The sequence below is a fragment of the Neodiprion pinetum genome, chromosome 7 (genome assembly GCF_021155775.2).
Source record: "Neodiprion pinetum isolate iyNeoPine1 chromosome 7, iyNeoPine1.2, whole genome shotgun sequence".
In the NCBI taxonomy this organism is placed as follows: domain Eukaryota; kingdom Metazoa; phylum Arthropoda; class Insecta; order Hymenoptera; family Diprionidae; genus Neodiprion; species Neodiprion pinetum.
The window spans coordinates 4,516,195-4,544,181 of record NC_060238.1 but is presented as its reverse complement, the minus strand read 5'-3'; the positions used below and the strand labels follow the sequence as shown (position 1 = coordinate 4,544,181).

At 35.8% G+C, this 27,987-nt stretch overlaps 3 protein-coding genes and 1 long non-coding RNA gene across 9 annotated transcripts; 2 read left to right on the top strand and 2 right to left on the bottom strand.

The window, feature by feature from the left end:
* Positions 1-17: 17 nt before the first annotated feature.
* On the top strand, positions 18-20,602 carry mbc (myoblast city). Of its 5 annotated transcripts, none has more exons than XM_046635816.2 (23): positions 18-174; positions 1,308-1,549; positions 1,667-2,412; positions 2,583-2,736; positions 2,891-3,061; positions 3,160-3,540; positions 3,633-3,848; positions 4,469-4,791; positions 5,157-5,505; positions 6,426-6,524; positions 6,829-7,019; positions 7,191-7,541; positions 7,807-8,083; positions 8,197-8,444; positions 9,319-9,450; positions 9,525-9,804; positions 9,899-10,122; positions 10,267-10,578; positions 10,697-11,006; positions 11,269-11,378; positions 11,953-12,078; positions 13,680-13,935; positions 14,411-20,602. In XM_046635816.2, exons 1-23 carry the CDS (start codon positions 132-134, stop codon positions 14,873-14,875), a joined length of 6,006 nt encoding a protein of 2,001 aa, XP_046491772.1. In that variant the 5' UTR covers positions 18-131; the 3' UTR covers positions 14,876-20,602. The 5 variants fall into 5 exon arrangements, with proteins under 5 accessions (XP_046491772.1, XP_046491778.1, XP_046491775.1 ...); XM_046635822.2 differs by lacking the exon at positions 14,411-20,602 and adding an exon at positions 13,136-13,165 and having other exon boundaries at positions 13,680-13,811; XM_046635819.2 differs by lacking the exon at positions 6,426-6,524.
* LOC124223626 (protein SPMIP1) lies at positions 16,046-17,088 on the bottom strand. The gene is made up of 3 exons (XM_046635828.2): positions 16,819-17,088; positions 16,459-16,616; positions 16,046-16,366 (listed from the first exon to the last, which is right to left on the bottom strand). The coding sequence occupies exons 1-3, from the start codon at positions 17,086-17,088 to the stop codon at positions 16,135-16,137; spliced, it is 660 nt and encodes a 219-aa protein (XP_046491784.1). The 3' UTR covers positions 16,046-16,134.
* LOC124223625 (mitoferrin-1) lies at positions 17,425-27,987 on the bottom strand. 2 transcript variants are annotated; one of them, XM_046635826.1, is made up of 6 exons: positions 27,107-27,247; positions 26,858-27,036; positions 24,232-24,514; positions 23,748-23,972; positions 23,458-23,668; positions 17,425-21,908 (listed from the first exon to the last, which is right to left on the bottom strand). In XM_046635826.1, exons 3-6 carry the CDS (start codon positions 24,506-24,508, stop codon positions 21,716-21,718), a joined length of 906 nt encoding a protein of 301 aa, XP_046491782.1. In that variant the 5' UTR covers positions 24,509-24,514; positions 26,858-27,036; positions 27,107-27,247; the 3' UTR covers positions 17,425-21,715. The 2 variants fall into 2 exon arrangements, with proteins under 2 accessions (XP_046491782.1, XP_046491781.1); XM_046635825.2 differs by lacking the exon at positions 26,858-27,036 and having other exon boundaries at positions 27,107-27,987.
* LOC138191277 (uncharacterized) lies at positions 25,873-27,637 on the top strand. The gene is made up of 2 exons (XR_011177686.1): positions 25,873-26,853; positions 26,976-27,637. It is a non-coding gene; the product is annotated as an uncharacterized lncRNA (long non-coding RNA).

Here is a 27,987-nt window from a genome sequence, read left to right as displayed (position 1 = left end):
GTTGTGTTAGATATTGCGATAAAATAACAACATCTCAGTTCGCACCGTATTTCTTTTTTTCTCCCCCCCGTTCATGTTAATTACTTAGGATGTAACTAGTGTACATAAATGTGGAAGGTGTATATTTTAAAATGACGTCAATATGGAGAAAAGTCAAGGATCTGCAGGGAATTGGTACTGTTTCAATTCTTATTCACCTTAATTTATCATACATATAGAAAATGACTGTTTAGCCTGTACTTTGCTGGGAAAAGCTTTCGTATCCTGGGAGGTGCCCAGTACGATGGAATGAATGAATGAATTTTTATTCGCATATTTAGCCTCGCACATGAGTCGAATCGTGTTTCTTTTGTTTTTAAAAAATTTCTTTTTGTTCATTATTAATCTTAACGAACTCGCACGTATTTATTGAAATTCTATCGGCCGTCCTATGGACGTGGAACTACATTTCGTCTGTCATCTGATTATGAAACTTTACTACAATCAGTTTCCCCACTTGAGGTTTTTATCGTTTATACAACGTCGCAAATTTCGACCAACGTCGACATTAGACTAATTCATATTGATAATGCTCGCCTTTATTCGTCTGTCAACACGTGCAATGCTTGTTTATAAAAAAAATATTATGAATAATAATAACTTACACCTAAGTAAACATCTATGTACTTTGCGTATTCATATGCGGAATTGTACTTTAGTACCTAATTATTAATATTTACCAATCGCACTAATAATAAATTGCATTCCGCGTCCTTTTCATCGGACCCCTTAAACAAAATAGATGACCGACGAATCGAATCAAATTTTCACTTAACGAATGCACCTTGAGCGATTTATCTCAATGCACTCATTGTCGATCCTAAGATCCTAAAGACTGAAATTTCTCTCTGCGTTAAGATTAATATTTTCTCAACTTACTCACATATGTGTGTACAAATTTTGTACAAAAAAATGAAATTTCAGTACCCGTTGATTCGTTGAGCATTTATTGATCAAAATCATCAAACTTGCGTTCTTTTAAAATTTTTCAACTCACGTCGCTTGAATCTTTTATTGAGTGAATGCAGATGATTGATTTCTCAAGTGTGAATTTTTATGAATTAGGAAATGCTTGTCAATACTTTCGATTCTCTGTTTTACGACTGTTCACAAATAATTTTAACCGATAGACAAAATTTATCATATTTACTCATTTTAAGTTATTACAGAGCACCAGAAATTCTTTCCTACAAATTTTTTAATTACTCGATCTAAATGTTAAATACAATGTTCAACATGATGGTATGATAATTACTATATACTTGTAGCTATCCATAATTTTGATGAAGATGGACCGTATCGGTTGCGGCTGACGGTTGGCGAAGTAGTTCAAATGTTACAAGAGTGTGACGAATGGTTTTACGGCTGTAGTAAATACAAAGGAAATAGCGGAATCTTTCCAAAGTCCTATGTGCACACATCAAAAATATCTAGCAGCACGGAGGCACTCACGCACGAAATTACCAGCGTACTTCGCGAATGGGGACATCACTGGAAGCATCTATACGTCGTTAGTATTGAACAGCCGTATAGTAATGTGGAATTTCGCAAACTGCATTAATTTTATATAAAGACAAGGAATATTTCTATTAATACTTGACGATAATTCTTCTATATCTATTCCCAGACACACTCGCCGCACTTTCGTACAATACAAGAGCAGATTCTTGAATTGATTGGATACAGAAGTAAAATCCTGAGCGCCACTTTAACTGTAGACGAGTTAAAAGACATGAAGAGGTTGGCAACTGCAAAAATAGACACAGGAAACCAGCTGCTGGGCTTGGATATGGTCGTTCGTGACGAACATGGAAACGTTTTAAATCCGGAACAAACCAGCACTATCCAACTTTATTACCACCATGAAACGGCCACTGAAAGAATAAGAAAGGCGACAATAAGTCTGAAAAAGAAACCAGTGAAGTCTCAGTTGCCTGTGTACTCGCACATATTTTTTGTAAGCGTTAGAAATTTTGTCTGCAAAATGGCAGAGGATGTAGAACTACTTTTGACGCTTTACGACGGCAAGGACATGAAGGCGATAACAGAAAATTACGTGGTTTGTTGGAGCCGTGAAGGATTGGCACGAGATATCGATCAATTGCACAATCTAAGAGTGCTTTTCACCGATCTAGGATCTCGTGATTTGTCAAGAGAAAAGGTTTACCTGGTTTGCTATGCTGTTCGCGTGGGAAGTATGTATGCCAAGGAAATAGATCATCGAAGATCCAGCATATTACAGCAAAATCAAAAGCAAAGGAGCTCTGAAAACATGAGACGGCCTTTCGGCGTTGCCGCAATGGATGTTACTTTATTCATTGCTGGAAAGCTAGAAGGCGATGTGGAAACGCATCACTTCATCCCCTTCTTGCAGTAAGTTAATGTTATTCCTCTGCAAATGGGACGCCTCGAGTTTCTCACATACCTGCCGTTTAATAATGCAGGCAACTAAATCACACATTCATACAACCTGAATACTGTCGATTGTATTCTGTTTTCCAAAGATAAGAAAGTTTTGTTGGCTTCTTCTTGTTTGGTTTCAGATGCTGTGAGAAAGAGAGTCTAGATGGTACATTACGAAAAATCCTTGGGCAGAAAGATACGAACAGTCAGAAGGGCAACGGCAACAGCTCAAATGCTGTAGGCGGTCAGGGCCTTTGGGTTAGCATAAAACTTTTGAGAGGTGACACTAAGCAGGTACGCAAACTTTTACGCATAGAGGGATCGTTTTATAATTTATCATATCGGCAGAAACATTAAAATATCAAAAACAATGTAAAACCTACTTGTAAAGTCTTCAGAATCTAGCGACGATGTACCATAATGACATTATGTTTGCCAATTATTACAGGTGCGTGAAGAAAATCCACACTTGGTACTTGGAAACGTGGCAATTGCTCGTAAAATGGGATTTCCAGAAGTTATTTTGCCGGGTGACGTCAGGAATGATTTATATCTTACTTTGAATTCAGGCGAATTCAGTAAAGGATCCAAATCTACTGACAAAAATGTGGAAGTAACGGTTAGTGTGGAGAAGTTTTTTTGTGGAAAAAAGTTCAGATTAACAATTTACAAAATTTTGGCAAAAGACAGGATACTTGAAACTTCCTATTTCTTTAGATAAAAGTCTGTAACGAACGAGGTGTAGCCATACCTGGTGTGATGACTTTGGGAGGAGGAGCCCCAGGCATTGACGAGTATCGTAGCGTAATCTACTATCACGAAGACAAGCCAAAGTGGTTTGAAACGTTTAAAATCGCTGTACCCATAGATGAATTCAGACACGCTCACTTGAAGTTTACCTTCAAACATCGTAGTTCGAACGAAGCAAAAGACAGGTCAGAAAAGCCGTTTGCTCTGAGTTATGTAAAACTGATGCAGCGCAACGGCACTACTCTGCAAGACATTAAGCATGAGCTACTAGTCTATAAATTGGACCATAAAAAGTATGAAGAAACGGATGCGACTTATCTGAAATTACCATCGACGCAGGGAGAATTGGTAAGAATTAGACGATTCTAAACGGGACGAAAATTACCTCTATCGATGAGTAAATGTTGAAAAATCAATCCTCATGTCCATATAATCACCAGGAAGAATTGAATGCCGAAAAGAAGCTGACGCAAGGGCCGTTCACCCTTAGTTCAAAGGATAACTTCTCAATCTCAACCAATGTTTGTTCCACTAAACTAACGCAAAATGTCGATCTACTTGGTTTACTAAAGTGGGCATCGCGGCAGACAGACTTGAAGGAGTCTCTTACCGCTTTGATGAAAGTTGATGGTGAAGAAGTTGTAAAGTTCTTACAGGTAGCATTTTATAACATTTGTATAATTCTGCTACTCCTTCTGAATTCCAGTTTTTCTGGCATTTACCGAACTTGAACTGTGCCTGAATCTGCCATGTTCGTACCATCTTCGCATTATTATTTTGCTGTGTAAAATTACACGAGCATGTGAAAAAATACTCCAAAATGGATCACTCTGCTCCGTTTCATTAATATTTCTTCAAACAGCGTAATTTTAATGAAAATACATTCGTTATCTTAGCGATTGACTGATATTTGAATGGCCAACAGAAATAGCGTATTCAAAGATAAACAAGGAAAATATTGATATGTCTTTCTTGTATCAAAGTATTTGAGTATTTAGGTGCTTGTGCACTCAAATATTTCTCATTAGAATGACCTCATTCATTCAATTCCTGAGTTACGTTTTTCCTCTCGGTAAACTGATGATCAATGATGAATTCATGAATGAATCAATTTTGCCTATTTACGTCATCAAGTAGGAGAATTGATCTTTGAAACTTACACACATACGTGGCACATGATACACGTGATGACTCATGCGTCATCTCATGTTAGAAATTTGAATAAATTTTAAAACAACACAACATTAAAACAACAACAGTAATCTTCTACTTGCAGGATGTTTTAGATGCGCTGTTTAATATTTTAATGAGGAATTCGGACAGTGATGAGTACGACGACATGGTTTTTGGATGCCTGTTGTACATCATTGGGCTGGTTTCGGACAGAAAGTACCAGCACTTTCAACCAGTCCTCGACTTGTATATTTCTGAAAATTTCTCAGCAACTTTAGCTTACAAAAAGTTAATCACAGTATTGCGCAAGCGCATAGATAGTGCGACTAATAATGACGGTCAAGAACGAGATTTATTGCTTAAAACTATGAAAAGCTTGCAATACTGTTTGAGATTTGTTGTTAAATCACGACTTTTATTCGCTGAGTGAGTATCAGTATGATTTGTGTAATTTAAATTTCCAAAAAACACTAATCCAGAAGGAACTATAAGGAATTCTAGTTTCCTGTGACATTAAGAGCCGGCCTCTAATAAGAATTCATTGTATTTTTTGTTTTGCTTGATACTTAGGTTTCGTTCGCACGTAACGACAGTGCTGCTCACGATCAGCCGCATTTCGTTACCATGTAAATATAGTTTGACGATAGACGAATGAGTTTTTATGTTCAGAGCTAAACGGTGCAAAAGATTGACACTCGCGATTTGAAATGTTGTTATAATCAAATTACTTTTTTGAAGAATGCAAGAAGTTTTCATACTAATAAAAATATATCTCACCTTTTCACTCAAAGGTTGAATCAAGACGAAGAAGAATTTTCTCAGTCATTGACGGAACTATTAAAATCAATAATCGATTTGATGAGTCACGAAACTGATGGAACACTCTTGGTCCAGGGTGCTTGTCTAAAGTATTTACCAACCACGATACCACACATTCTCCAAGTTTACAATAAAAAGCAGCTCAGCAATATATTGACTGATCTATTAGTCACCCTGCCACCCGGTAGACTGACGAAACAAAAAATGATGACGGTGAACGACATAGTTCACAGTCCGCTATTCTTGAGTCCCGAATGCAGAGCAATACTCCTGCCCACTATTACAATATTGGTCAGAAGTCTCTTAGAAGCGAAAGAAGAGGTAAGATTTTGCGAATTTAACCGTCATCGTATCGAACCACTCGTCTATTAGCACTGCCATGAAAATATATGATCCGAGCAAATAATTATTAATGGAATGTGAAAAATATATATCACTTGACGATAATATAACTGTCAATTTCTGCCATCGTACAATCACGTCAAATACACAAGGTGCAACTGAAATTGATAAAAATTATGTCTTGTACAAACATTCGGCATTCTAGCTCAACTCAAACGGCTTCGCTGATTGTGTATTAAGGAATGAAATAAATTTAATGATTCAATTGCAGAGTTGAGCTAGATCGCTCAATGTATAAAAATACGAATTCCATGTACCCTTGTCACAAATTCTTCGTTTTCACATAGCTTATTTAATTAGTTACATGCATTTTGTAATCATTATATTGTAATCATTTAATGTGCTTGCCCTGCAGCCTGACACCCTTTCGCCACGCAGCTCTCTATGATATCTTCTACTGCCATGCTCGTCTATTCTCTTGTACCACAATTGTATCTACAATATCTGTCTTAATACCGATTAACATTCATCATTATTCACATCTGTTGTTAAAAGTGATCTTGTTGGTTAACAGTTACGAAATCACTACCATACCAGCATGTACCCAAGGTGGAGGTCTTGTGTGAATAACTTCCATCAGAGTACGCAGCATGATTTGTGGCACTTTCTTAATTCTTCAAGTATGTTATCGTTCTCAATACATTGTTCAAACCATTCCTATAGCATGACTCTATTCGGATAGATGTATCCGTAATTAAATCCTTTTGAGTGAATAATTATTATTAGAAACGCGACTAATTTATTTATTATTACTGGTATTATCCACTGTCGAGTATCGACTAACACAGGGTTGTTTTATTTTCTGTGTTCGGTTTGGGTTTGGTTATTGGCGTGTAAAGGGACTGTCAGGCACGCCTGGAAAGAGCGTGGCGAAGGTAGCCAGGCTGCTCGGCGAGAACAGACATCGACTCAACCAGCACCGTGGCTACTCGGAAGAGGTAATTTATGAAGTACATGAGTGGCTCAGCTTGGAAACAAAAAAAAATGCACTATTATTCGACGATGCAATATGTGCGGAATAATAGCATCACGTTCCTTTTTACACATATCAAAACTTGTGTGAGAAGAATGAACGTGCTTGAATTTTGTAATATCGGAAATAACGTTGATTTTGTACAGAAATTCAACTCACTGTTTAACTTCGAGTTACTTGAGCATCCACCTGCTAAGTAGAATGAAAATTCTTTTCGTCACGATCCGAGTAAACAGATGCTTGTGAGGTACAGATTTCGGTGATTTCAGGTGGAATTGTGCGTTAAGATCTTATCTGACATTCTCGAGTTGACATTTAGAAGCGACGTAGGCTCGACAGTCTCCGATGTGAAAGAAATAATGTTGACGGCGTTGAGAACTGTCATTCAAACGGTCATTTCAATGGACAGAGAAAATCCTCTCGTGGGAAATTTGGTATCCGTGATGCTGGCCATTTTCAGGTAGATCTGCTTTTAGCTAGTTTCGTCTAATTAGCATTTGAAATGGGAAATGCTCTGATTCAGTTTCACGTATTTTAGATATTTAAATTGCTGTTTCACTATATTTTCGTAAGTCTTCATCGAAGATGCAAAAGTATTATTGCAAATTTATCATTTTATTCTTATTTACAGACAAATGACCGAACATCACTACGACATTTACATCAATCAATTTGGGACTCCGATCGATCTTCTGGATTTTCTCATGGAGATTTTACTGGTGTTCAAAGATCTTGTATCGAAAAGTGTATTTCCTAGCGACTGGTCCGAAATGATTATGCTTCAGAATAGTATAATTCTGAAATCATTGCGATTTTTTTCGAAAACAATAAGAGATTATTTCTTCAAGAACTTTGAGCAACAAGCTTGGTCCAACTTTTTTCACTGTGCGATTGCATTTCTTACGCAACCATCCCTTCAACTGGACACATTCAGTCCGACAAAACGCAATCGTATAGTTGTACGTTACAAAGACATGCGCAGGTATGTATTTATCTAATATTACTACTAAAATCGCTACACTGTTTAATCCTGAATGGAACTTGTTCAAATTAAACAATATCAGTAGATGTTTATTTGACCATATGGTTTACTTTTAATTAAGAAAAAGAACCTTCAGAACATTCAACAGCGCTCATCCATTCTGATTACAATTCCATATGATTAATGGATGTTATAATAGATTTGAGACATTTGAATTCTAGATGTTTAACCCTGATGAAAAATGTTTTCCTTTTTCCTAACACAGGGAAACAGCGTTTGAAATTCGATCGATGTGGTTCAACCTGGGACAACACAAAATCCTATTTATTCCTTCGTTGGTTGGAGCAATATTAGAGATGACGTTGATTCCCGAAACGGAATTACGAATAGCTACTATTCCAATATTTTTCGACATGATGCAGTGCGAATTTTACAGTTCCCGAATAACCGAAGGTTATGGAGATACTAAACGTGATCCTGCGCATATAAAAGGAAATTTCTCGCAGTACGAAGACGAGATGATTGCAAAATTAGATATTTTGGTATGTGATATGATATTTCGAAACCAAAAATGCACGAGTCAACTTTTACTTGAATTTCGTACATGCATCTTGTGGAATTTACTAATATATAATACTAGCGGATTATTATATAGGTAGAAGGTGGTAGAGGTGACGAACAGTTTCGTGTACTTTGGGTACAAAGGATGACCGCTCTCTGCAAAGATCATTCGACAATGCGCGAAATGGGTTTGCGATTTGTTGATATTGTTGCTCGATTGATGGAAAGACTGTTGCAATACAGAGATATCATTCATGCGGAATCTCAGGAACATCGCATGCTTTGTACAGTCAACCTTTTAGACTTTTACTCTGAGATCAATCGGAAGGAAATGTACATCAGGTGCGTAAATTTCACTATCCAGATTCCAAAAACTTGTTAATATACCAAATCTCTCAAATCAATTCTTCTCGAATCCGAAGTCATTCGAAGTTGGGATTGATCCGGTACACCGGTGAGCAAAGAAAAAAAGACATCTATTCCCTTCAAGTTATTCACCTGAATTTGCTTCTGTGGATATGTGGAAATGTAATATGCGTTGTGTCCGATGATGATGACAATGAATATATTATCAAGTTCGTGGTTTCTTGATATGATCAATTGAAATAAACTGGGCGTCCATTCGAAAGATTCCTCCATCTATTTATATATGAATTATAAGACAGTATTCACATTGCCTTGTTTTCTACTAATTTTGCAATCATATCAATCGGGTCACACTTGATTTCAAAATTCAAACGGATTAGAAATTATCATGGCACACTTGCCTTCTCTTTTTTCAATCGATGAACAGGGATCAGCAATTGGTGAGATAAATGTGCTGGAAAATAAGCAAAATAATTTTTCTAGACACTCCAATGCACCTTTGCAATAAATAATTTGTCATGACGTCTATTTCGTCCATTTTATTCTAATCTGTATGCTTACATATAAACGAAAAAAAGGTATCAAAAGTCAAAACTTAAATGAACTTTTTTCACAGCAATGTAGTACACAATTTGGGTGGAACACATTTAGCTTTATGTAGAAGTTGGACTCGCTAATTTTTAACTGACAAATGTTCCAAATAAATTATAATTGTTGGTAAAGAGATTGGTAAAACTTCCCTTAAGGATAAGGATTAGTTAAAAATTTCCATTCGAGAATCTATGACAATTATGATTAAACTTTATACAAATGTCTAACGAATAGTTTCTGTTTTGTAAATTACTACCAGGTACGTGAATAAACTTTGCGAATTACATTTGGACTGCGACAACTATACAGAAGCTGCGTATTCCCTGAAACTCTACAGTCAGTTACTCGATTGGAGTGACCAACCTCTGCCGCCTTTGTTACGTTCTCAGAGGTAATAAATCACTCTGATTATGAAGAAATTGTGAATCTTATCGCAGAAATTCATTAGTGTTTCAAATATTACAGGTATGATAATCGCCAGACGCATCGAGAATTGAAAGAAGCTCTCTATTACGATATTATTGACTATTTCGACAAAGGTAAAATGTGGGAGTGTGCTCTTGACGTCTGTAAAGAATTGGCAAAACAATACGAGGAAGAAACATTTGACTATTCCCAAATGTCAGTGTTATTGAAGAGAATGGCAAGCTTCTACGATTCCATTGTAAAACAGCTCAGACCGGAGCCGGAATACTTCAGAGTAGCTTATTATGGACGCGGTCATCCTCCATTTTTACAAAACAAGGTGATAATTGAATCATTTTTACCAATTCTAAAGTTTGAATCTTCAATGCACAAGAATCTCACTTCATCATTACCTAATTAATATTTATTTTAAGGTGTTTGTCTACCGTGGCAAGGAGTACGAACGGCTCAGCGATTTTTGTAGTAGAATTTTGAATCAACTGCCCAATGCCGAGCAAATGAACAAATTATCACCACCCGGCGACGACATACTCGAATCAGCTAGTCAATACGTTCAGATAAACAAAGTTGAACCTCTAATGAGTGAAAAAAAGCATCGTTTGAGTGGAAAACCAGTAACGGCTGAAGCGGTTCTTAGGTAAATCAAAGACTGACTTACCCTAACGATTATTGAATTAGATAAACTTGTAGAAATATTTATTCAAGTTGAGTTGGTACTCAAATCTTCATGGCCATCCACGCACGCGACTCGATCTTATAAATAATTCATTCTGATCATTAGGCATCATCGAGTAAACAATGTTCAGCGGTTTCGATTCTCAAGACCAGCTCCGAGAAGAAATTCTACAATAACATCTTCGTCAACACCGTCAGAAAAAGATGCCAAAGATAAGGATAGCGGGAATAACGCTAACGAATTTGCCTCTTTGTGGCTCGAGAGGACAGTCCTAGTGACGAGCTATCCTCTGCCAGGAATATTACGATGGTTTCCAGTAACTTCGAGTAAAACATACCTTGTCAGTCCGTTGCAGAACGCTATCGAAACAATGGAAGCGACAAACAAGGATCTGAGGGACCTCATTATTCAATATAGGTACGCTACTCGTACTTGTTTGATAGCAAATTTGAAAACTACTTAGTTCCGTTTGTCAGTTCAGGTCTGACACAATTTAATAGTCGATACTTCAGAATTTCCTTAATGATATTTACAGAGCCGACAGTACCTTAACACTGAATCCCCTAAGCATGAAACTAAACGGAGTACTAGATCCAGCGGTGATGGGAGGTGTCGACAACTACGAGAAGGCTTTTCTTAATCCCGAATACAGGGATTCCCATGCCGATCATAGTTCGGAACTATTGAAACTCGAGAGTCTTATAGCCGAGCAAATTCCCTTACTTGGCATAGGTCTGGAATTACACAAGGCCAGGGCGCCAACTGAACTGGGACCTTTCCACCAGAAATTAGACCAGTGTTTTTCAGCTATGCGCGCCCACGTTGAGGGAAAATATGGAAAGAGAGTAAGTTGAATTCATGGCTAACGGTGGGAGAGCAGATTATCAGGCATCCGTAACATGCATCTATTGTAATTCTATTCTTCACCTGAGAGTAATGAATAATGGATTCATTGTTGATTTATAAACCGTTATGAATGATCTAAGAAACGCCATTTCCCAATTACCCGATGTGTGTATTGATCGAAGAGTTTTTATTTTAGTGAGCTGCAATATATTCTTCTTGAGAACTTTTTTTTAATAACAATTCATCCGTTTCTTTATACAGACATGTGATCTCCAAATTGAGACTATGACTCAGTCGGTAACAATGAGAAGACACCAAACTTTGAAAGGAGAAAATCATCGACTATCCGAAGCAAGTGTTGTCAGCAACGAGTGAGTTTCGAAGCATATTTTTTTCAAATCCATTCACTAGCTTACAATTTTTTTTGTTTACTCTGGACCTCAATGTTATCACTGACCAATGGTTTATGGGTTATCCACTAATCTCACTGCTAAAATGTTATTATATATCCTTTTTATCAAGGTATTTTTCATCAGATCCTTCATACACCGCAGATAGTTTTACGACTACTGGACAAGAATTTTTGCTTGCAATGATAGAGTTAAAAAAAAGTTTGAAAACCGTTCAAATACATTGTCGTTTAGTGATACAGTACATTCTCAATGAGTTTTTTCAAACTCAGGTCTTTAAGAGGAAATTTCAAGAAACAGAGAATTAACAAATACTTATCGATATTGTTTTTCGCGTAGTATTTGGCAGCGAGTCTCTCAATCAACTTGGCTTTAGGATATGTGAACATGCATATCGAGAGGCAGTTGTCTAGATTAAAAATTTATAATACTTACGGAGAGTGTACTGTGAACGTTTACCTGAATGAGATTTGTTACTAGACTATTAGATAATAGATGTTTATATCCTTGTCATAAAAAACCTTTTGTAATTTAGTGGCGGAACTCGCTCCAGAGTATGTTCACTTACGAAATCACAAGTTCCAACACTCAAGTCATTCACATCGTTCAATTTTAACAACAGTTCACCAAACTCTGGTACCACGAACGTCAGTCTAACAAGGTAAAATCCTTTAACAATATAAAATTTGCCAATTTCACTGTCAGGAAAATTTTTTTAGAAGAGTAATCAACGAACATAATTCGTATCCTTCAACCTATTTGCAATCATCAACAAGCATCACAAAATTAGTTTCGGTTGAATATTTCTACAAGCAAATCAATGGTTTAAACTTATTCTAAATTTTCAATTTTTTCCTGACATCTGGAATGCTGAATATATTGTTAAATATCATAATACGTTTACATGAATTAATGCTTCACAACTTGAAACTAACCACTTGAAGGTTCGTTACTACAAAGTAAAATCAATTGGGTGAAATCTGGTTGCAGGAATGTTGCTGAAGGTCCAGATAAAATCACGCACAACGTTCTCCTTTCCTTCCTCCGTACCTAGCTTAATATTTTTAAGTGCATTTTCAGTTTTCGTCTATCCTACAACATCAATTTACCATTAATCAACAATACTTTCTTTCTGTATACTGCAATCAAACGTGGGAATACATTTTTTCGTAATAATAGATTCAATATCTTTGGGTAAAGAAGTTTCGAGCATGACTGATTTTTTGTACTTTAATCAAATCTAAACAATTGCAACTACTGCATTCTTATACTATTCCAAAAGCTGATATTTATATTTCATAAGAGAAATTTCCGCTGCTCAATTATTGTTATATAATACTTGCTCAGTTGAAAAATGAATATGTGTTGTTATATATGTGTATATATATGCACAAGCGTGAATGCTTCGAGAGACAATAAAATTATTTGCCATTTCGCGCAAGTAAATTATCGGACTGAATAATTGTATTAGAATTTTAAAGAATTTTAAACAAATTAACCTAAATTGGTATTCACGTCATTCTAATGTCACCAATATTCGTCTGAGATTGTGTTACATCTATTTTCATATTATCAAACATATAATTTGTAATACCTTTTCCTCTTCTTTTTGTCTGTTTTATGTATTCGGCATTTCGCATTACTGGCAATCAGTTACCATTATTCCATTATGTTTAAATGTCTATAAAACATTATTTTTACCTGTTTTCCTAAAACAGAGCTCAGTGCCTCGACTAAGACGCTTTACGGTAAATAATAACATATTGCATGCAGCTAATTGATGGCATAAATCCATATTAACATTTTGATTAACAATTTAGAAGCAAATACTGGGTAAAATCTTGTCTATTCGTTCTTTTCTCTCTTGTACTCCGCAATGAAATTCTGATTATGGAACTTGAGACTTAAGTTTGGCAACCACTAGGTGATCTAAATGTAAAACACGTGATTAAATGAAACGGTCGTTTGAAATTAAATATTGATTCAAATGATAAGAGCTCTATGCAAATTTGATAACGAACCTCATTTAGATGTGTTTTTATCGTTTCTGCTTTTGCTAAGATCATCATGTATTCTAGCGTATTAAATTCAGACTGCCTGCCATACGACTTGAAAAGAATCAATCGGACAAAGACTTTCGATTTTACAGACCCGAATGCATGTAACAAGTTAATGCTGATGTTGGAAATTTAATTGACGCACTACTGAATATTTTTTCAATCTTATATTTGACGAGTAATTCGATTGTTTGAAAATTCACAGAAATACCTCAATTCGTTCCAACATCTTATCCTCGGCATCGCTCAAAGCATTGGCTAATTCAAATTCTGGATTAAGCAAGAAAAAAGATACGAAACGAAGAAGTTCCCGCAAGAGTGATTCGGCCGTCTCGCACAAGACCGATCAACCAACCAGTCAATGGTATACGATGCCTGATCTAGCTCAGACGCCTCCAACGAGTCTGCCTTCCTCCAATTCACAATCAACTATAACAACTGTTTTTGAGCTGAGGCAAGAGGTGAGTTCCAAGTATTCTTTACATATGGAATAAAGCGATAATTGGCGAATATATAAGCCAGGCTTGGCGTAACAAGGCTTGTAAAATTTGATGTAATTAAGTAATATACATGAATAAGATTTGTCAGAAAATTACTTGAATTCCTTCAGTTGAACAAGCTACTTTGATCGATACTGTGAAATATGAATTTTTTAACAATTGAACTCTAAATGGACAATTTAACAGAACTGAAAGAGTCGTCGTGGAGTTTAAATTCACAAACTCTACTGCAAAAGGTAAACAATTTTACAGGACCAATCCTCAAGAAGTCTGGAGATAGATGTTTGAACAAAATTATTGTTAGTGGTTCATAAAAACTTGCTATTATCAGAAGGTATTCTTCCATGTATTCTGAAGACGCAGCAAGTCGATGAATCATTGTGGTGTTTAATTTTCAGTCGACATTAGACTAATATTGGATCTGCACGTATTACAGCTGACACCTAAACGACCGCTAAGATCTGAGGTAGAAAAAGAACGCAGAATGAGTAACCGCTGGTCTGGCCAGTCCCATCAGTATCTAAGAAACACCGGCAACGGATTGGATCCTAGCGGATTAGGCAAAGGCAACAGAGACAGTGTGGGAACTACGGACAGTACAGCTTCTGAGGACGATCCTCCACCACCGTTACCAATAAAAACACGCGAGGCTGATTATTGCAATTTACCCGACGACACGCTTATACACAATAACAAATCCGAAATCACAAGCAATTCCAATCGGCAAAATAGTCAGAGAATTAGATGCAAACCTCCTGCGCCTCCGGAACCAATTGTTAATCAATCGACTCCGCCCACTCCGCCACCTAAACCTAAACGGCCTGCGCACAGTATCCAAACAGTTGTGCTTTCGATGATGAGCACAGACATCAGTACCACCGACGATTCGTCAACCGCGTGACAGCGGTATGACTAAAGATGCTTAACGCTTTCAAATCTTGAATCCCTCTGGCATTCCTTAATTTAATTATGAATTTAGTTTGAAGGATATTAGTTATACATTAGTAAAAGGTACCGTTGTAGCGTATCAAGATCGAAAGAGTTAAGAATAATTTAGCGTACTCGTCAAGCGGTTACCATTTCATCATCATACCAAAGAGATCGCGAATAATTTTAGAATTATTTAACTGTTCCAAACTGACCTGATCTATCGATAATAAATCACGTTTTCCCTAGCTTATAACATAGATGCATAAACATATACATTTACATATATATATAAATATATGCATAAATACTATAAGTTACTACACAAATAGCATTTAAAATAAGAAATTTAACTACTAGTCCATAAATTATGCATATAAATGTTGAATAACCAAAATTTTATCACCATATACACATAGGTATACATAGATATATGTTTATATACATATATACATGCATATATATGCAATTTTTAATAATAACACGCAAAAATAAGATATCACAAACAAGAATAGTGCCATTTTATTTTTTTAAGCTCAATGTAATGTATTTATGTAAACTATCAGTTAGGGACCAACCAATTAGTATTTTTATCACTTTTAACACTTTTATATCGAAGTCAGTCATTTCTCTGTTCACCATTATGCGTCACATTTTATACGTACGTACATACGTCACACACTGTGTTAAAACGAAGGAAAATCATATCAATCTTTATTCATTCGCCGAGTAGAAAATTATCGGATGCCGGCAAAGAAAGAGTTATTGCATTAAATACTTGTTCATATCGCTTTATTATTCGCCAAACGAACAAAAAATAAAAACCGACGCGGGATGACTTAGATTTTAGAATATTCTGTGCCAACCCAATAAAAGTTTGTTAAAACTTGTTCAATCAACGTACTTTGATTTGTTATAAAGAAAAACATTACTTCTTTAGACGCTAACCATGTCGGTAAGAAAATCTTCACAATTAGTACGACTGTATCGAAGTAGCGAAATGCGAACTTATAAATTAAGAGATTTCTATTATATTTTTATTAGCCTTGTTAGTTCTCGTGCATTATTATTATTATTATTATTATTATTATTATTATTAATATGATTTTCGCGAGAAACAATAAACTTGACGAATCATTGACATTAATAAAATAAACGGAATTTTTCATTTAATTCAATACCTTTAGCGGATGTCAATCTATCCGATCGAGTCCTATGTTTGAAAGTATTTTATCAGTACGTTAAAACGTCATTATAATTCTTTGAATTTCCAGTTTGGCAAATTTTATACCAATTTGGATCACGTTGCAAGCTCGAAGCGTTTCGACGGTAAAACGAAGCCTGAATTATTTGACGTTTACCCAATTTTGTAGCTTGCACGGGTGGGAAATCTTTAAAACGCCAACCGTAAACCCAGCTGCTACCATAAAGATAGTAATAACGATCTTCCAACATCTTTTCATACCTGAAAAATTTTAAATACCAAATAAACAAGGTCAAAGCCAGCTAACAACGATATTTTTTTTACGAATATTCTGTACTTTCGATATCTGTTACCTCTCGTTGAGATAATTCTTTCTCGTTTCATAACTGGGCATTCCTTTTTCGTATAACAAGTTCGATACGCTGGGCTCTATAGGTCTCATATAATCTAAATTCAATGCACCATCAATGGCGGGTCGCCAGTTCGGAGGTCCAGTAAACTTTTGCTGTTTCTAAGTTGGGAAAAAATTTCAATTCTTTACAGTTTCTAGTCAAGATTTTTACAATAATTTATTCATTAAACATGATGAATAACGCCAGTGAAAATTGATAGCCAGAAAATATAGAACTTTGTCATTCATTTCACTGTTATTAACGGTAGTTCATTTGATATTCAGAAAACCGGTATTAAAATAGATGTCAAAGGCAATTCACCTTGTTACGTTCGGCCTCAAGGCGTTTCCGACGCTTCTCTTCCTGTTCAGCTATTTGAGCCTTAGCTTTGCCGACCAACTTTTGGCTGCCTAAATTATCGATTAACCGTTGTTGGTTCTTCCTGAACCAATTAAGTCTGGATGAATTTTCTGTGTTTATTGCCTCAGTGAATAACAACTGACATCGCGTGTCGCATGCACTTGAATTTTTAACCATCTTTGTGAATTGAATATTATTATAAATATTACTTTTAAAAAATTTCACCAACATCGACGAAACATTACTAAGAAACAAATCACACTCTAATGACTCGAATCTGAATTCATGTCATCGTTTCATTGCATTGTCAGGTAACTCATTGATCGGCTAAATTTAATAAACGAGACACAAAGACTGAATAAAGTTCACACATTTTGCAGAGTAATTATAGTAACGGATAAAAACTGTTCGCAGCTTAAAACAGGTCAATAATATTAACGAAAACAAAGTTCAGCAGTTTACCTAATGTTTAATTAATGTATTTATGTATTTAGTCAAGTAGAATCATGAACCCCTTTTGATCTTTGATTACAATTTCAGTTCTGATATCTACTTTTTTTAAACGAGCTCTTGATAAGATAAAAAAAAAAATACACAATTTATTACTTAAAACTGTCAATTACGGAGTACTAAGATGTAAAATTTGCAGAAAAAAAAACCATTGCATTTACTGCAAAAGATGCTGAACGTCAAAAAATGTGGGAACGTTTCCTTATTCGATTGTGCGACTATTTTTTGATTTCATGACATGTCATGTTTGCGATGCTTAGTGAATACTTGAAAAATTATCTTTATAAAGATTATGAAAAAAACCTTTACGAATATTGGTTTGCTATTTTGTCTAATATAGACAAAAACACGTAATAATTTATTTTGAATTAGATACTTCAAAGTTGGAAAATTATCTAATATTGAAAACAAGTGTAGACTTGAGGAGTGAAGAAATAAAAATTAAGAATCGTATACAAATTGCTTCTTCAAAACGCTGTAATATGCGTGCAGTATCTTTTGGCTTTAGCAATACACCAGCGCATTGTTTTCATAATTATTAGAAGTATAAAAAGAAAACATGATGTTTTATTTCTCCTTGAGTCATTCTTTAATACGTATAATATTAAATATTTACATTATTATTACACTCCGCACTTTGCTCTTTTCCACGTTTCGGTGAATGAATGATGCTTGTTTATTATTCTGGTACAATATCAGTTCGTCCTCATTCTTACAGGGTAAAGTATCAGTGGGAGCATGCCTATATTTACATGATAAGTAGAATGAAAATTCGTCACCCATTTCAACATACTCACGGATGTATGTTATAATGGTCTAATTTGAATTGCAATGAATAACGAGGAATCTATATAGAATGAAAAAATAAATTACCTAATACAAGTTAGTATTTATCATTTACCGTCAAAGATATTATTACTCCTATTACAATAAAAAAACAAAAAAAAGAAACGAAATATGGCTTGATTAAGCGTGAGCTTTCACATGATATTACTCCCTCTTAAAGTCAACATCATATGTGTTCGACTCAGTTATCACAGCCATAGAAAGCAACGTTGGGGAAATTCTTTGTAGGGAAAAAAAAAAAGGGCTCTGATTTCCGGGGTCATATTTCGTCCATCACGATATTCACTAAAAAAAAAAAAAAGAATTTTGCATCATCTCTTTTTGTGATTTTCAGTTCAAAACTTGGTAAAGCGTACCTCCTGAATCGACTCAGTATTAACATGATAGTAAATATTAAAATACTGAAATAAACCAAGCTTTCGTTTCAATTAGATGAATCATACAGTATCTGAGCCAGTGAAACCATGTTAAAGATATTATTCTTTACGAGTACTTTTTCATCGTATCGGAATCTAAGTCTGTTTAAAACGAGCAACGTATAACCAAGTGGGTCAGAATCATACCGTACCCAATCGTAATGTACCACATTCTTCGTCAGTGATGTTTGGTGTTGAAAAAATAATGACCAAAGTCATCCCTAAATAGTTGAAAGTGGAAAATTATACCTTAAATTTAATTTCCTTACGTATCTGTGCTGAGAATGGCATTAAAATTAGCTGTCTTGATTCTTTCAGTAAAATCTATTTGCTTAGTTCTGATTACTGCATGCTCCCCATCATAATTGATTTCTTAATCTAAACTTTTTATTGTACAGTTTCTTTCAAGGCTGTATTCCAAATGCAAGGTTGCTGAGAATTATGTATACCGCTACATAAAATAAGACGATGTTACGGAAAAATATAAGCAATATGTATCTGTGGTGAATGCCATTATTTCATAGAATGTAGTTGACTAGTGTAGCTGATGTTAGTTATCGAAATTATTTTATCGACTACCATCGTTTGTGATTAACAAGTCGTGAAAATACTTATGTTTTCTTTCTGACACTTATCGGTACTTACATTTCTTAAACCAAAGGAAAGTGCAGAGTATTCGAGCTCAACGCAATCTGTTCAACAACAAAAATATCTCACCTTTGTATTTGATGTTGTTATATATGCTTTACGTTTAAAATTCGTCTACTTTTCTTTCTATCAATCTTTCCATTTTTCATATTTGTAACAATTTGCTTTTTATTCCAAACTTCTATAACAGTATGGGAAAATGAATCAGGTAATAAAATTTTGAAATACGTAAGATTAAAGAAATTCAAAAGATGGTTTTTAAAGTTAAATCGATGCTTTTTTCATGCACCACAATCCGCAGTCCTTCAGAATGAGATCGATTAATCTGTTCTAATTTACTAAAGTAACAAAATATACTCTGACCAATAAAAATGATATAATGTAGAGATTGATGGCGCATTAAATTGAACCAGAATACCCTGTACGTAATTTATCGCCGTGTTAACATGGAACGTAACTGTTTAAACGAAAAATAGGATTCGGTTCTTACAAACTGGAAAACAGCCATTAATACCCGATGCATATCGGTAAATTCTACTTATTGTTATTGAAATTTCTTCATTAGCAAAATCTGTGATCCCTCCTGCAAAATTTGTTTCTTTTTTATTATCGATTTTCTTATGCGCTAATCCAAAGCTTGATGGGAGGATTAGTACTGTACAACAGGAAGAATCTAATACAGTACTGAAATGCAGTAGGACATAAATTACCACATTTCCAAAGGAAATAAATGTATACTGTAAGTTAGGCCAGTGTACCTTAAGTATACTTCGTAATTAGGCAATTAAGTTATTTATATTTCTAACATTCACAAAATTTACATCATAATACTGTACAACGAATAGTGTCTAATATTTACAAGAATTAAATAATCAATAATCGTAGTGCCCAAGACCTTTTGAATTTATTCACATGTATCAACGGTATATCAGCGGCTTTCTATGTAAATTGACAATGAGTCTAGATTTTTCAATCGATGTCTCAGATTATCCTCTAATTTCTACATTTCAGTTATTTCGCTCTGTGATAAAAACAAATCTTTTACGTGAAGTGTTAAGAAATCACAGAAATACAAACTTTCCCAGCTCGTTGAGAATATTCATTGGAAATTTGTACTATTTATATGCGAGAGGAGTATACGATGAATCTTCTTTCTCTATTAACAATAAGTAGAAATTCAATTACACTATGTCGAGAATTCAATTATTTGATCACAACTCTGCATTTCGAAAACAATTGGTTTCGACTGCATAGAAAATTTTTTATCTAGGGAAAAAATCGATTATGAAGTTTGAACATGAGATCTTAAAACTAATTTTGCATAATAGTTTAGCAAAAAATTTCCACATTATCATGATTGATGCCCACTGCGGCAACTTTTTATTTACATAAAACTATAAGTCACGTTACATAATTATGACTGATGAAAAAATCTTAGACATCGATGGAAAAATTTTTCTTAATTAATGTAAAAAGTCGCATTAATACTTCGGTACGCGTATGTAACTGCTGCGGCCGTTTAATTCAATTTACGAAATTTGTGTCGATGAAGTCTCATGTTATGTGACACACAAATACATTTTATATCGGAGAAGGGAATTTGAATTTTTTTTACACAAGCACCTCACGCGCAGTCATAAAATGTCTCACATATTCCGTAAATACTGATGCGATGAAGCAAAGAAAAGTCAAGAAGAAAAAAAAAAAAAAAAAAACGAAAAAAAAAATACTTAAGATGATTCTTCTCAGTCGTTATTTCGTTAACAGTGGGTCTCTAACTATTAAATGCACTGTAAACTGAAATAGATTATTCCTGGGTACACGCAATTAGGCTACATTTGCACCAAATTTTATCGAATCATTACATGTATGACATTTGTGCCAAGACTATGTTAAAAGTATCAGAACTAAATGCACTTGGCAAAAGCGGTACGATACGTCTCAAAACATTGATCATATTGTACAGAATAATAAATATTTTGTTCCAAATGTAGCCTTAAAAAATTTTTTGTTTAAATTTCTGTCACGAACCTCCAGAGCAACTTCAAGCCTTTATTAACGAAGCTTGAATTTTTAGAAACAAATCTAATTACTTTAAAATCTCTCTCCTAATTTCATTTGTCTGGCATTTAACGAGTCGTATTTTAGGTAAATAGGTAATGTGATAAAAAGTGCTCTCCAAAGTCATGCCGATTACTAAGTGGAAAACAGATAGATACCGTTTTGTCGAGCCAGTGACCTGCACTCGACTCTCTGTTTTGCTTTCTATCCTCTGCTTAAACACGTATTGTACATAATACATAATATCGTATCAACAGTTGGAATAACAAAATATCGTTCTAAAATCGATAATAATAAACTCTCGAAATGTATAAAGTCAGCAATTAAACTTTTCCAACGAAAGTTTCAATTTCAACGTGCGATCTGTGGAGGAATACCTAACTTCTAGTCACGTCTAGCAAAACTGGGCCGGGAGATTGATTATTGAAATATACGCTCGCTCCTTGAAAACTGCTGGGCCTTGTGGTCGAACTGTGCGATTGCGTCTGACTCTCCATACTTTCCACTTCGCCGTACAGACTCTGAACATCATCCTGCTTACCATGCAGCACGTACTTGAAAAACTCGTACCTGTAACGTTCATATAAAATTTTAACAAATCAATCACGATTGGTGCGTAACATTGAGACTATTATATAAAATATTCATGTATATTCACGTCTGAGATTCTACCATAGTGTTACCATGTAACTCGAGGAGTGGAAATATAGAAAAAAAATTCTGCGTCACAGAAATAACATTTTTTTTCACACTTAGTTGTTTGTATTTAAAATTCATCGATTATTGAATTCAACCATTGAACTCAAGTAGGACACAAATATCAGAATTTCTTACTCAACGTAACCGCAAGAGACAGTAAATTCATTGACGAAGCTACTAACAATAACTCTTCTGAGAAATTTAAAACCCCGCTTTCTGGTAAAATCTCAGTAATAGCAACAAAAAAACACAAGACGATCTATTTTCCTCAGACAGGAGAACTTGTGATTTAAATTTTAGATACGAGGATCTCTGAATGAAAGGTGGGATTTATCAGCATGACTTGTAATTACAACAAATTAAAATAGTTGGCGATATCAGGCTCACCGATTGCCACACTTTATTACGACCATTAGCTTTTTTTTTTTTTCAGTTTTCATGTTATTCCGAGTGGTACTTTAGAAAAAAACTTTGAGTACTCATCTCTGACGTAACGAGTATTCAAGATAACAAAAAAACACTGATTTATCAGTTGAAGATAAGAATATTGTGATTGCTCTAAGAACAGGTAGTCTGTGCGATGATATAGCCAGGCGTGTAAAATAATGCGATGGCATAAAGGTGATAATGCCAGTCGATACTTCTTCGGTTGTCTTTTTTTTTTTTCTCTTCCTTTTTGTAATGTAGTCAGAGGAACTTTGCGTATTCAGCGACTCATTGAATATCCAGGCTGTATTATAGTTACATCAAATTCTTGTCACATATGATGAAATTCAGGTGAAAAAAAAAAAAAAAAATGTCATGGCACTACAGAACGCAATGCAGATATAGCTCGGCATTCAAATTTACCTGCCGCAAATAAAAGAGTTAAGCACTGATAAGTATTAAAACAACACCAGATAGCGTCAAATTGTATTAAAATATATCACTTGCCATCGCGAATTGACATTGAAGTCTTATTTCCAGTGTGTAAAAAAAAAGTAAAGCATTGACACTACAATTGAAATTTCAAGATTTTGCACGTTTCCTGATTGACTAGATACGCTGACCAGATACCGAATAGATCTGTGTCGCAATGAAACTATTAAACCGATCGATATGAGTTAATTGCTTTTCGGTATAGTTTATCTCAGATTCAAACATGCTGTTCTTTATTTTTTTCTTTCTTTGCTCTAGAGCATGAAAAAAAATGTGCTAGATATTTGCATTCATGATTTCAGGTCAACGTTCTGTTATTTTACATTGAAAAGACAGAGAGCAATATATCAAAGTGGACATTTACATACGATGATTTTCATTGCATATATTATCATAATCTGATTCGCTCAACTTTAAGATAAGGTTAAAAAAAAAAATGTAAGACAATTCATAGTTTCGACAACTTAAAGTAACGAGTAGAAAAAACGACAAGTTTTCTTACGTCGACCAACAAATAGCCGTTGCTGGCATTTGATAAAGTACGCGAGCGTTGAGACCCCTGAAGTAGCCTTGGAACCCGCCAAACTTGTAAACTGTTCTGAATGCATCTCGCATTCCTTCAACTTGAGCGCCACCTTGTTGCGTGTTCAATAACGTCTTACATACATCTAACGGCGTCGTAGCTGCAGCTGCGATCGCACCCGCCATAGCACCTGAAGTAAGGTAATTCTTATGAGACGGTGTTTTATATTTTTCTTGAATCGTAGAAATTACGACGCAACATCTCATTACCTGAAATCATATGAGCTCCAGGATTATAGATGTGATCGGGATTTGTCCAAGCTTGTGCATATTCGTAAGCAATGAAGTGAATACTCTGGAAAGGTACGTTCATTGCCAACTGGGTTGTATAACTTCGATAAAAAGCTCCAATTCCCTCAGTTTTATAAACATGCCGTAAGCATTCGATCACGTTTCTATGGGGCGAGTTGTACATTTGAAGTCGCTGTTTTACCACTGTAATGTTATCAGATTTACTGTTATCATTTTTTGAAACTACGACAAGACTTTTCTTCTTCTTCTTCTAATTTCTAGTTAATAATAAAATGTTTGAAAAGAAATTAAATTCTTTATCTTTCATCAGACACATCATTGAATGAAAATTGCAATTGTTAACAACTGAATAAGATGTACAGTACATTGAAGACCCCTCTATACCAATTATGCGCAAATTTATGCAACAGACAATTGAAGGATTATTATTACGTCAATTTACCTTCTGCCGGATTCATGACTCCGTCGTGAAGAACTGTAGCTACGCAACCCGCGGCTCCGTAAACAAGATGATTGAATTGCGGAGGCAATCGCGGTCCTAACATGTGATCTTTGAGCCACTCGTAACAGGAAAAATAAAGGGCGTGCGCAGGACCTGCCCCCACGACAACTGCTCCCATGCCTCTGATTGGCCTCAGAAGTCCTTCCTGTTTTACCATTCTACTCAGAACCGCGCCAACTCCGCCACCTCCACCTGGGCCGGGTGTTAACGCTTGCATTCTTGTCTGAAAGAGGCAGATAATTTTCCAAGAATAGTTAAATTATTTTCGACAAATATACTCGTCTAAATTGTGCACTTATAATATGAACATGTCAATGTCCGCCAAGTGGTCGGATTATAAAACAGCAATTTTCTAAGTGTACATGAATCGTGCAACAACAAGTGATGTATGTCGCTTGTGTAGATAAACACTACGATATACCTCATCTGGAAAATAAACACATCGTCTGCCCTCCCTGTATAGATAGAAAAATATCTTGGTACACAGAAAAATTTGTATGGGGTCAGTAAAGCGATGGAAGTGACACATACTCAGAATCAAGCTTTGTGTATTGAAAAACGATGCCGGGTATTCGTGAGAGCTGAGATTCGTACGTATGATAATTGAACAATAAGAAAACACTCGTCAAGAGACAATCTGTCGAGTTGTATTCCAAGTCGTAGTCCGATAATGTTTATTTTTGCAGTATTGTGAAGATATCGCGCGTTCTATCTGTGAGTTTGATAGAATCCCCCAGCTCTTGTTTTCTTCCATTAGATTTTTCAATGCATGTAACAGCAGCTAACTAAACGATTCTCAAGCAGCTATTTGCTACAAATTTGTGTAATGTGATTCTGATATTTTTCACTTTTACCAATTTATGCATGAACGAAGATTTAAAGGTCACACTCATCATTCGAAAACAACTGTGTATTATTCTGATGAATAATGTATAAGGTAAAGCGGTCCGATTATTATCAATGCGTAATCGGTCTCCAGAGAATAGCGTTCACTTCAGCTTGGGTAGCTGTTTTACTGACCGAAAGTTCAGAAAGTTTTCAGACGTTCGGAGATTTCCAAATTATGAAATAAATCGATACTTGAAACCTCAATTTTTGCTGAGCAGTTGTTGAACCTGAATGATAACCGAAATGCATATTATGATATCTAATTCATGAATATCACGATTCAATATGGTGTTTTTAGTGAAATGACGCAGCACGTGTGCTTTACACAAGTTGATGATTGGTTCTTTTCTTGACGTATATAACACGTCAAATGCACTGAAAGGGTCAACTCTTGAAATGGTGTAAATGATTAACCCAAAACTTCGCAGCAACTGCGTCACATTGAAATAACATATTGTAAATTTAATATTCTGTTCTTGAGGAAGCTCCGTTGAGCGCAAGGAAGTTGTTTATAAAGCAAAATTTCTGTTTTTCTCGAAAGTCAGAAATTGCTTAATGTTTATAAATGACAATTTAAATAAAAGACGTAAATTTCTTATATTAATTGTAAACAGATAGAACATAACCAAAGTAACCCAATAAACGATTGTGAAACACCGCTGGTTACGTTATGACAGATATACATTACATGTAAAAATTTCAAGTATCAGCCAAAAATTGAATGACAACAACGTCAGGCTTAATTGCATAACTTTGATAATCCTCCTGATTGAATAACATCCTGTAAAAATACTCTAATCATAGTTTCAGTGCTGAATGGAGAAAAAAAGGACAAAAATAGACTGGATCATGTTGGTTATGTAACACATCAGATAGCGTCAAGCAGAGCCCATTTTGACTAATTGATAGTCGGCAAGGGAGTAGAAGGTGGAGGTATCCAAACAATTATAGCGCAGTAAATTCCAAAGCCTGAATCAAGATACTTAGTAAGTGAGATTATGCAACGATCGACCATCTGACAATTGAACTTGACCTAGGTATATTCATTGGACATCTGCATAGGTTGAACAATATATTTGCCAGTAAAAAGAGTGGTGAAACAATTGGTGGATATTAAAGAGTGGGGAGCATCCTTTTGTGTGATGGGAAAAGAGAAGATAAGATATACCTAGCAGGATTGTATTTCCTATCTCAATCTGCTTATTGTGGCATTGTTTGTTTACCACAGTTATCCAATCTGTTAGAATTGACTGAAATCGAGGCTGGCCAACGTATCCAGTTACAAAGAGGAAGGCTAAGTCCAGTTGAAAATACAATTGCTTCGACACTTCCGTCAACACGAAAGCAGAACACTAACCCATGTGTCATTCTTATGAAAACTATCGATTTTAACGGAAGCACGGAAACCCATGTAACAATTGCTCGAAGACTCTGTGCAAAGATGTGTATAACGCCAAGGTGTCTCTCTTGAATTGGAAATAAGAGTTTATTTATAGAATATACGGAATGCCTGAAGAAGCGAGACAGAGAGAGAGAGAGAAAGGGGGGGTGGAGAGAGAGAGAGAGGACTAGTTGTCTCTCGGCACGACAGTAAATGAGTAAATGTGTAATTATGTAAGAAAACTGCTGCACAATGAGAAACGGAAGGAGATCTCGATAGATTTGGAATAGTTGGTACGTTTTAGACGTAGTTCCTCGATGGTAGAAATAGAAATTAATTTTCTCCCCACTTTGGCCAATTGTCGAATGACCCGATTAGACAGCAGAAAATCAAGAGATGCTCGGTGGCCTTGCAGTGTCACGCCGTATCGAGGATGCGAGACGATAGAAGACCGGATCCAGGAGTCGCCTAGCTGTCTGAATATAGTTAAAAGAAATAAATGAATCGATGGTTGGAGAGGATGTGATAGAGGCCGTATTCGTTTACCTTGACGCTGTCCAACGGGTACATTACGCAATGCTCCATAATGCCGGCGAGGGCACCCGCTGTCATGTGGACGGCGACGGAACCCGTTGGCAGGCTTTCGTATTCGTCGACATTCATTATTCACCGGCGACGAATGGTTAGGGGTTGAATAACGAGAAACGGTCGGTCCTCGAATCGCGCTGCTCGACGGTTTGGTAACGGTGTAAGAAGAGCAAGCAGCAGCGGCAACGGCAGAGTCAGAGGAAGAGAAATCACTCGGTATTTGCAGTCACTGCACTTACGCTCAACGATCACACTTTATTGGCGAATATCCGAGGAGCTTGATAGCCTCATCACTTCCCCTATCGCCGATAATTTCGACTTGCTCGGTTTTAAAGCGAGCTCGGCCTCCTCCGCACATGCACCATGCGGCCGCTCGCGTTAGTCGTGTAGAAATGAGACGGTTAGTTGTGGTTGTGAAAACCAGACGGTCTCTTTCCACGGAGAAGCCCCGAGTTCCCCACCTCGGTACGGTTTAATCGCTGTATTTTATGCTAGTTGAAAAATGACGCGGACGGGTTAGGATCGCAACGGTCAATTAACATTGAATTAAACATATTCGAACCCTCGGATACTGTGACCTTTTCGCATTTCATTAGGATAACTGCGTTCCTATAGCTGCATACTATGTTAGCTAGGTTAGAATTTCTCCGTGAATACGCGCATGCGCAGAGTTCATTTTCGAGCATAACGCTCTACCGCCATTATGTAGCCAATGACACCACGTGGTCGGTGTCGGGGACGGGTTGGCAAATTGTGTAGAATGAAGTTATCCACATATCACAGATATAATTACGATCGTTCGATGAAAAAAATTATTAAACATATGTTAATGAAGTGAA

Excerpts from the sequence above, each read along its gene's own strand:
- mbc (XM_046635816.2), top strand. The coding sequence starts at position 132 with ATGACGTCAATATGGAGAAAAGTCAAGGATCTGCAGGGAATTG. Across the intron at positions 3,849-4,468 it reads AAGTTGTAAAGTTCTTACAG|GATGTTTTAGATGCGCTGTT; the intron begins GTAGCATTTTAT and ends TTCTACTTGCAG. Across the intron at positions 13,936-14,410 it reads TTTTTGAGCTGAGGCAAGAG|CTGACACCTAAACGACCGCT; the intron begins GTGAGTTCCAAG and ends CACGTATTACAG.
- LOC124223626 (XM_046635828.2), bottom strand. The coding sequence starts at position 17,088 with ATGTTGGTGAAATTTTTTAAAAGTAATATTTATAATAATATTCAATTC. Across the intron at positions 16,617-16,818 it reads TTGAGGCCGAACGTAACAAG|AAACAGCAAAAGTTTACTGG; the intron begins GTGAATTGCCTT and ends TTCCCAACTTAG. Across the intron at positions 16,367-16,458 it reads AAGAATTATCTCAACGAGAG|GTATGAAAAGATGTTGGAAG; the intron begins GTAACAGATATC and ends AAAATTTTTCAG.
- LOC124223625 (XM_046635825.2), bottom strand. The coding sequence starts at position 27,223 with ATGAATGTCGACGAATACGAAAGCCTGCCAACGGGTTCCGTCGCCGTC. Across the intron at positions 23,973-24,231 it reads AGTCATGAATCCGGCAGAAG|TGGTAAAACAGCGACTTCAA; the intron begins GTAAATTGACGT and ends ATAACATTACAG. Across the intron at positions 21,909-23,457 it reads ACGGCTATTTGTTGGTCGAC|GTACGAGTTTTTCAAGTACG; the intron begins GTAAGAAAACTT and ends TGAACGTTACAG.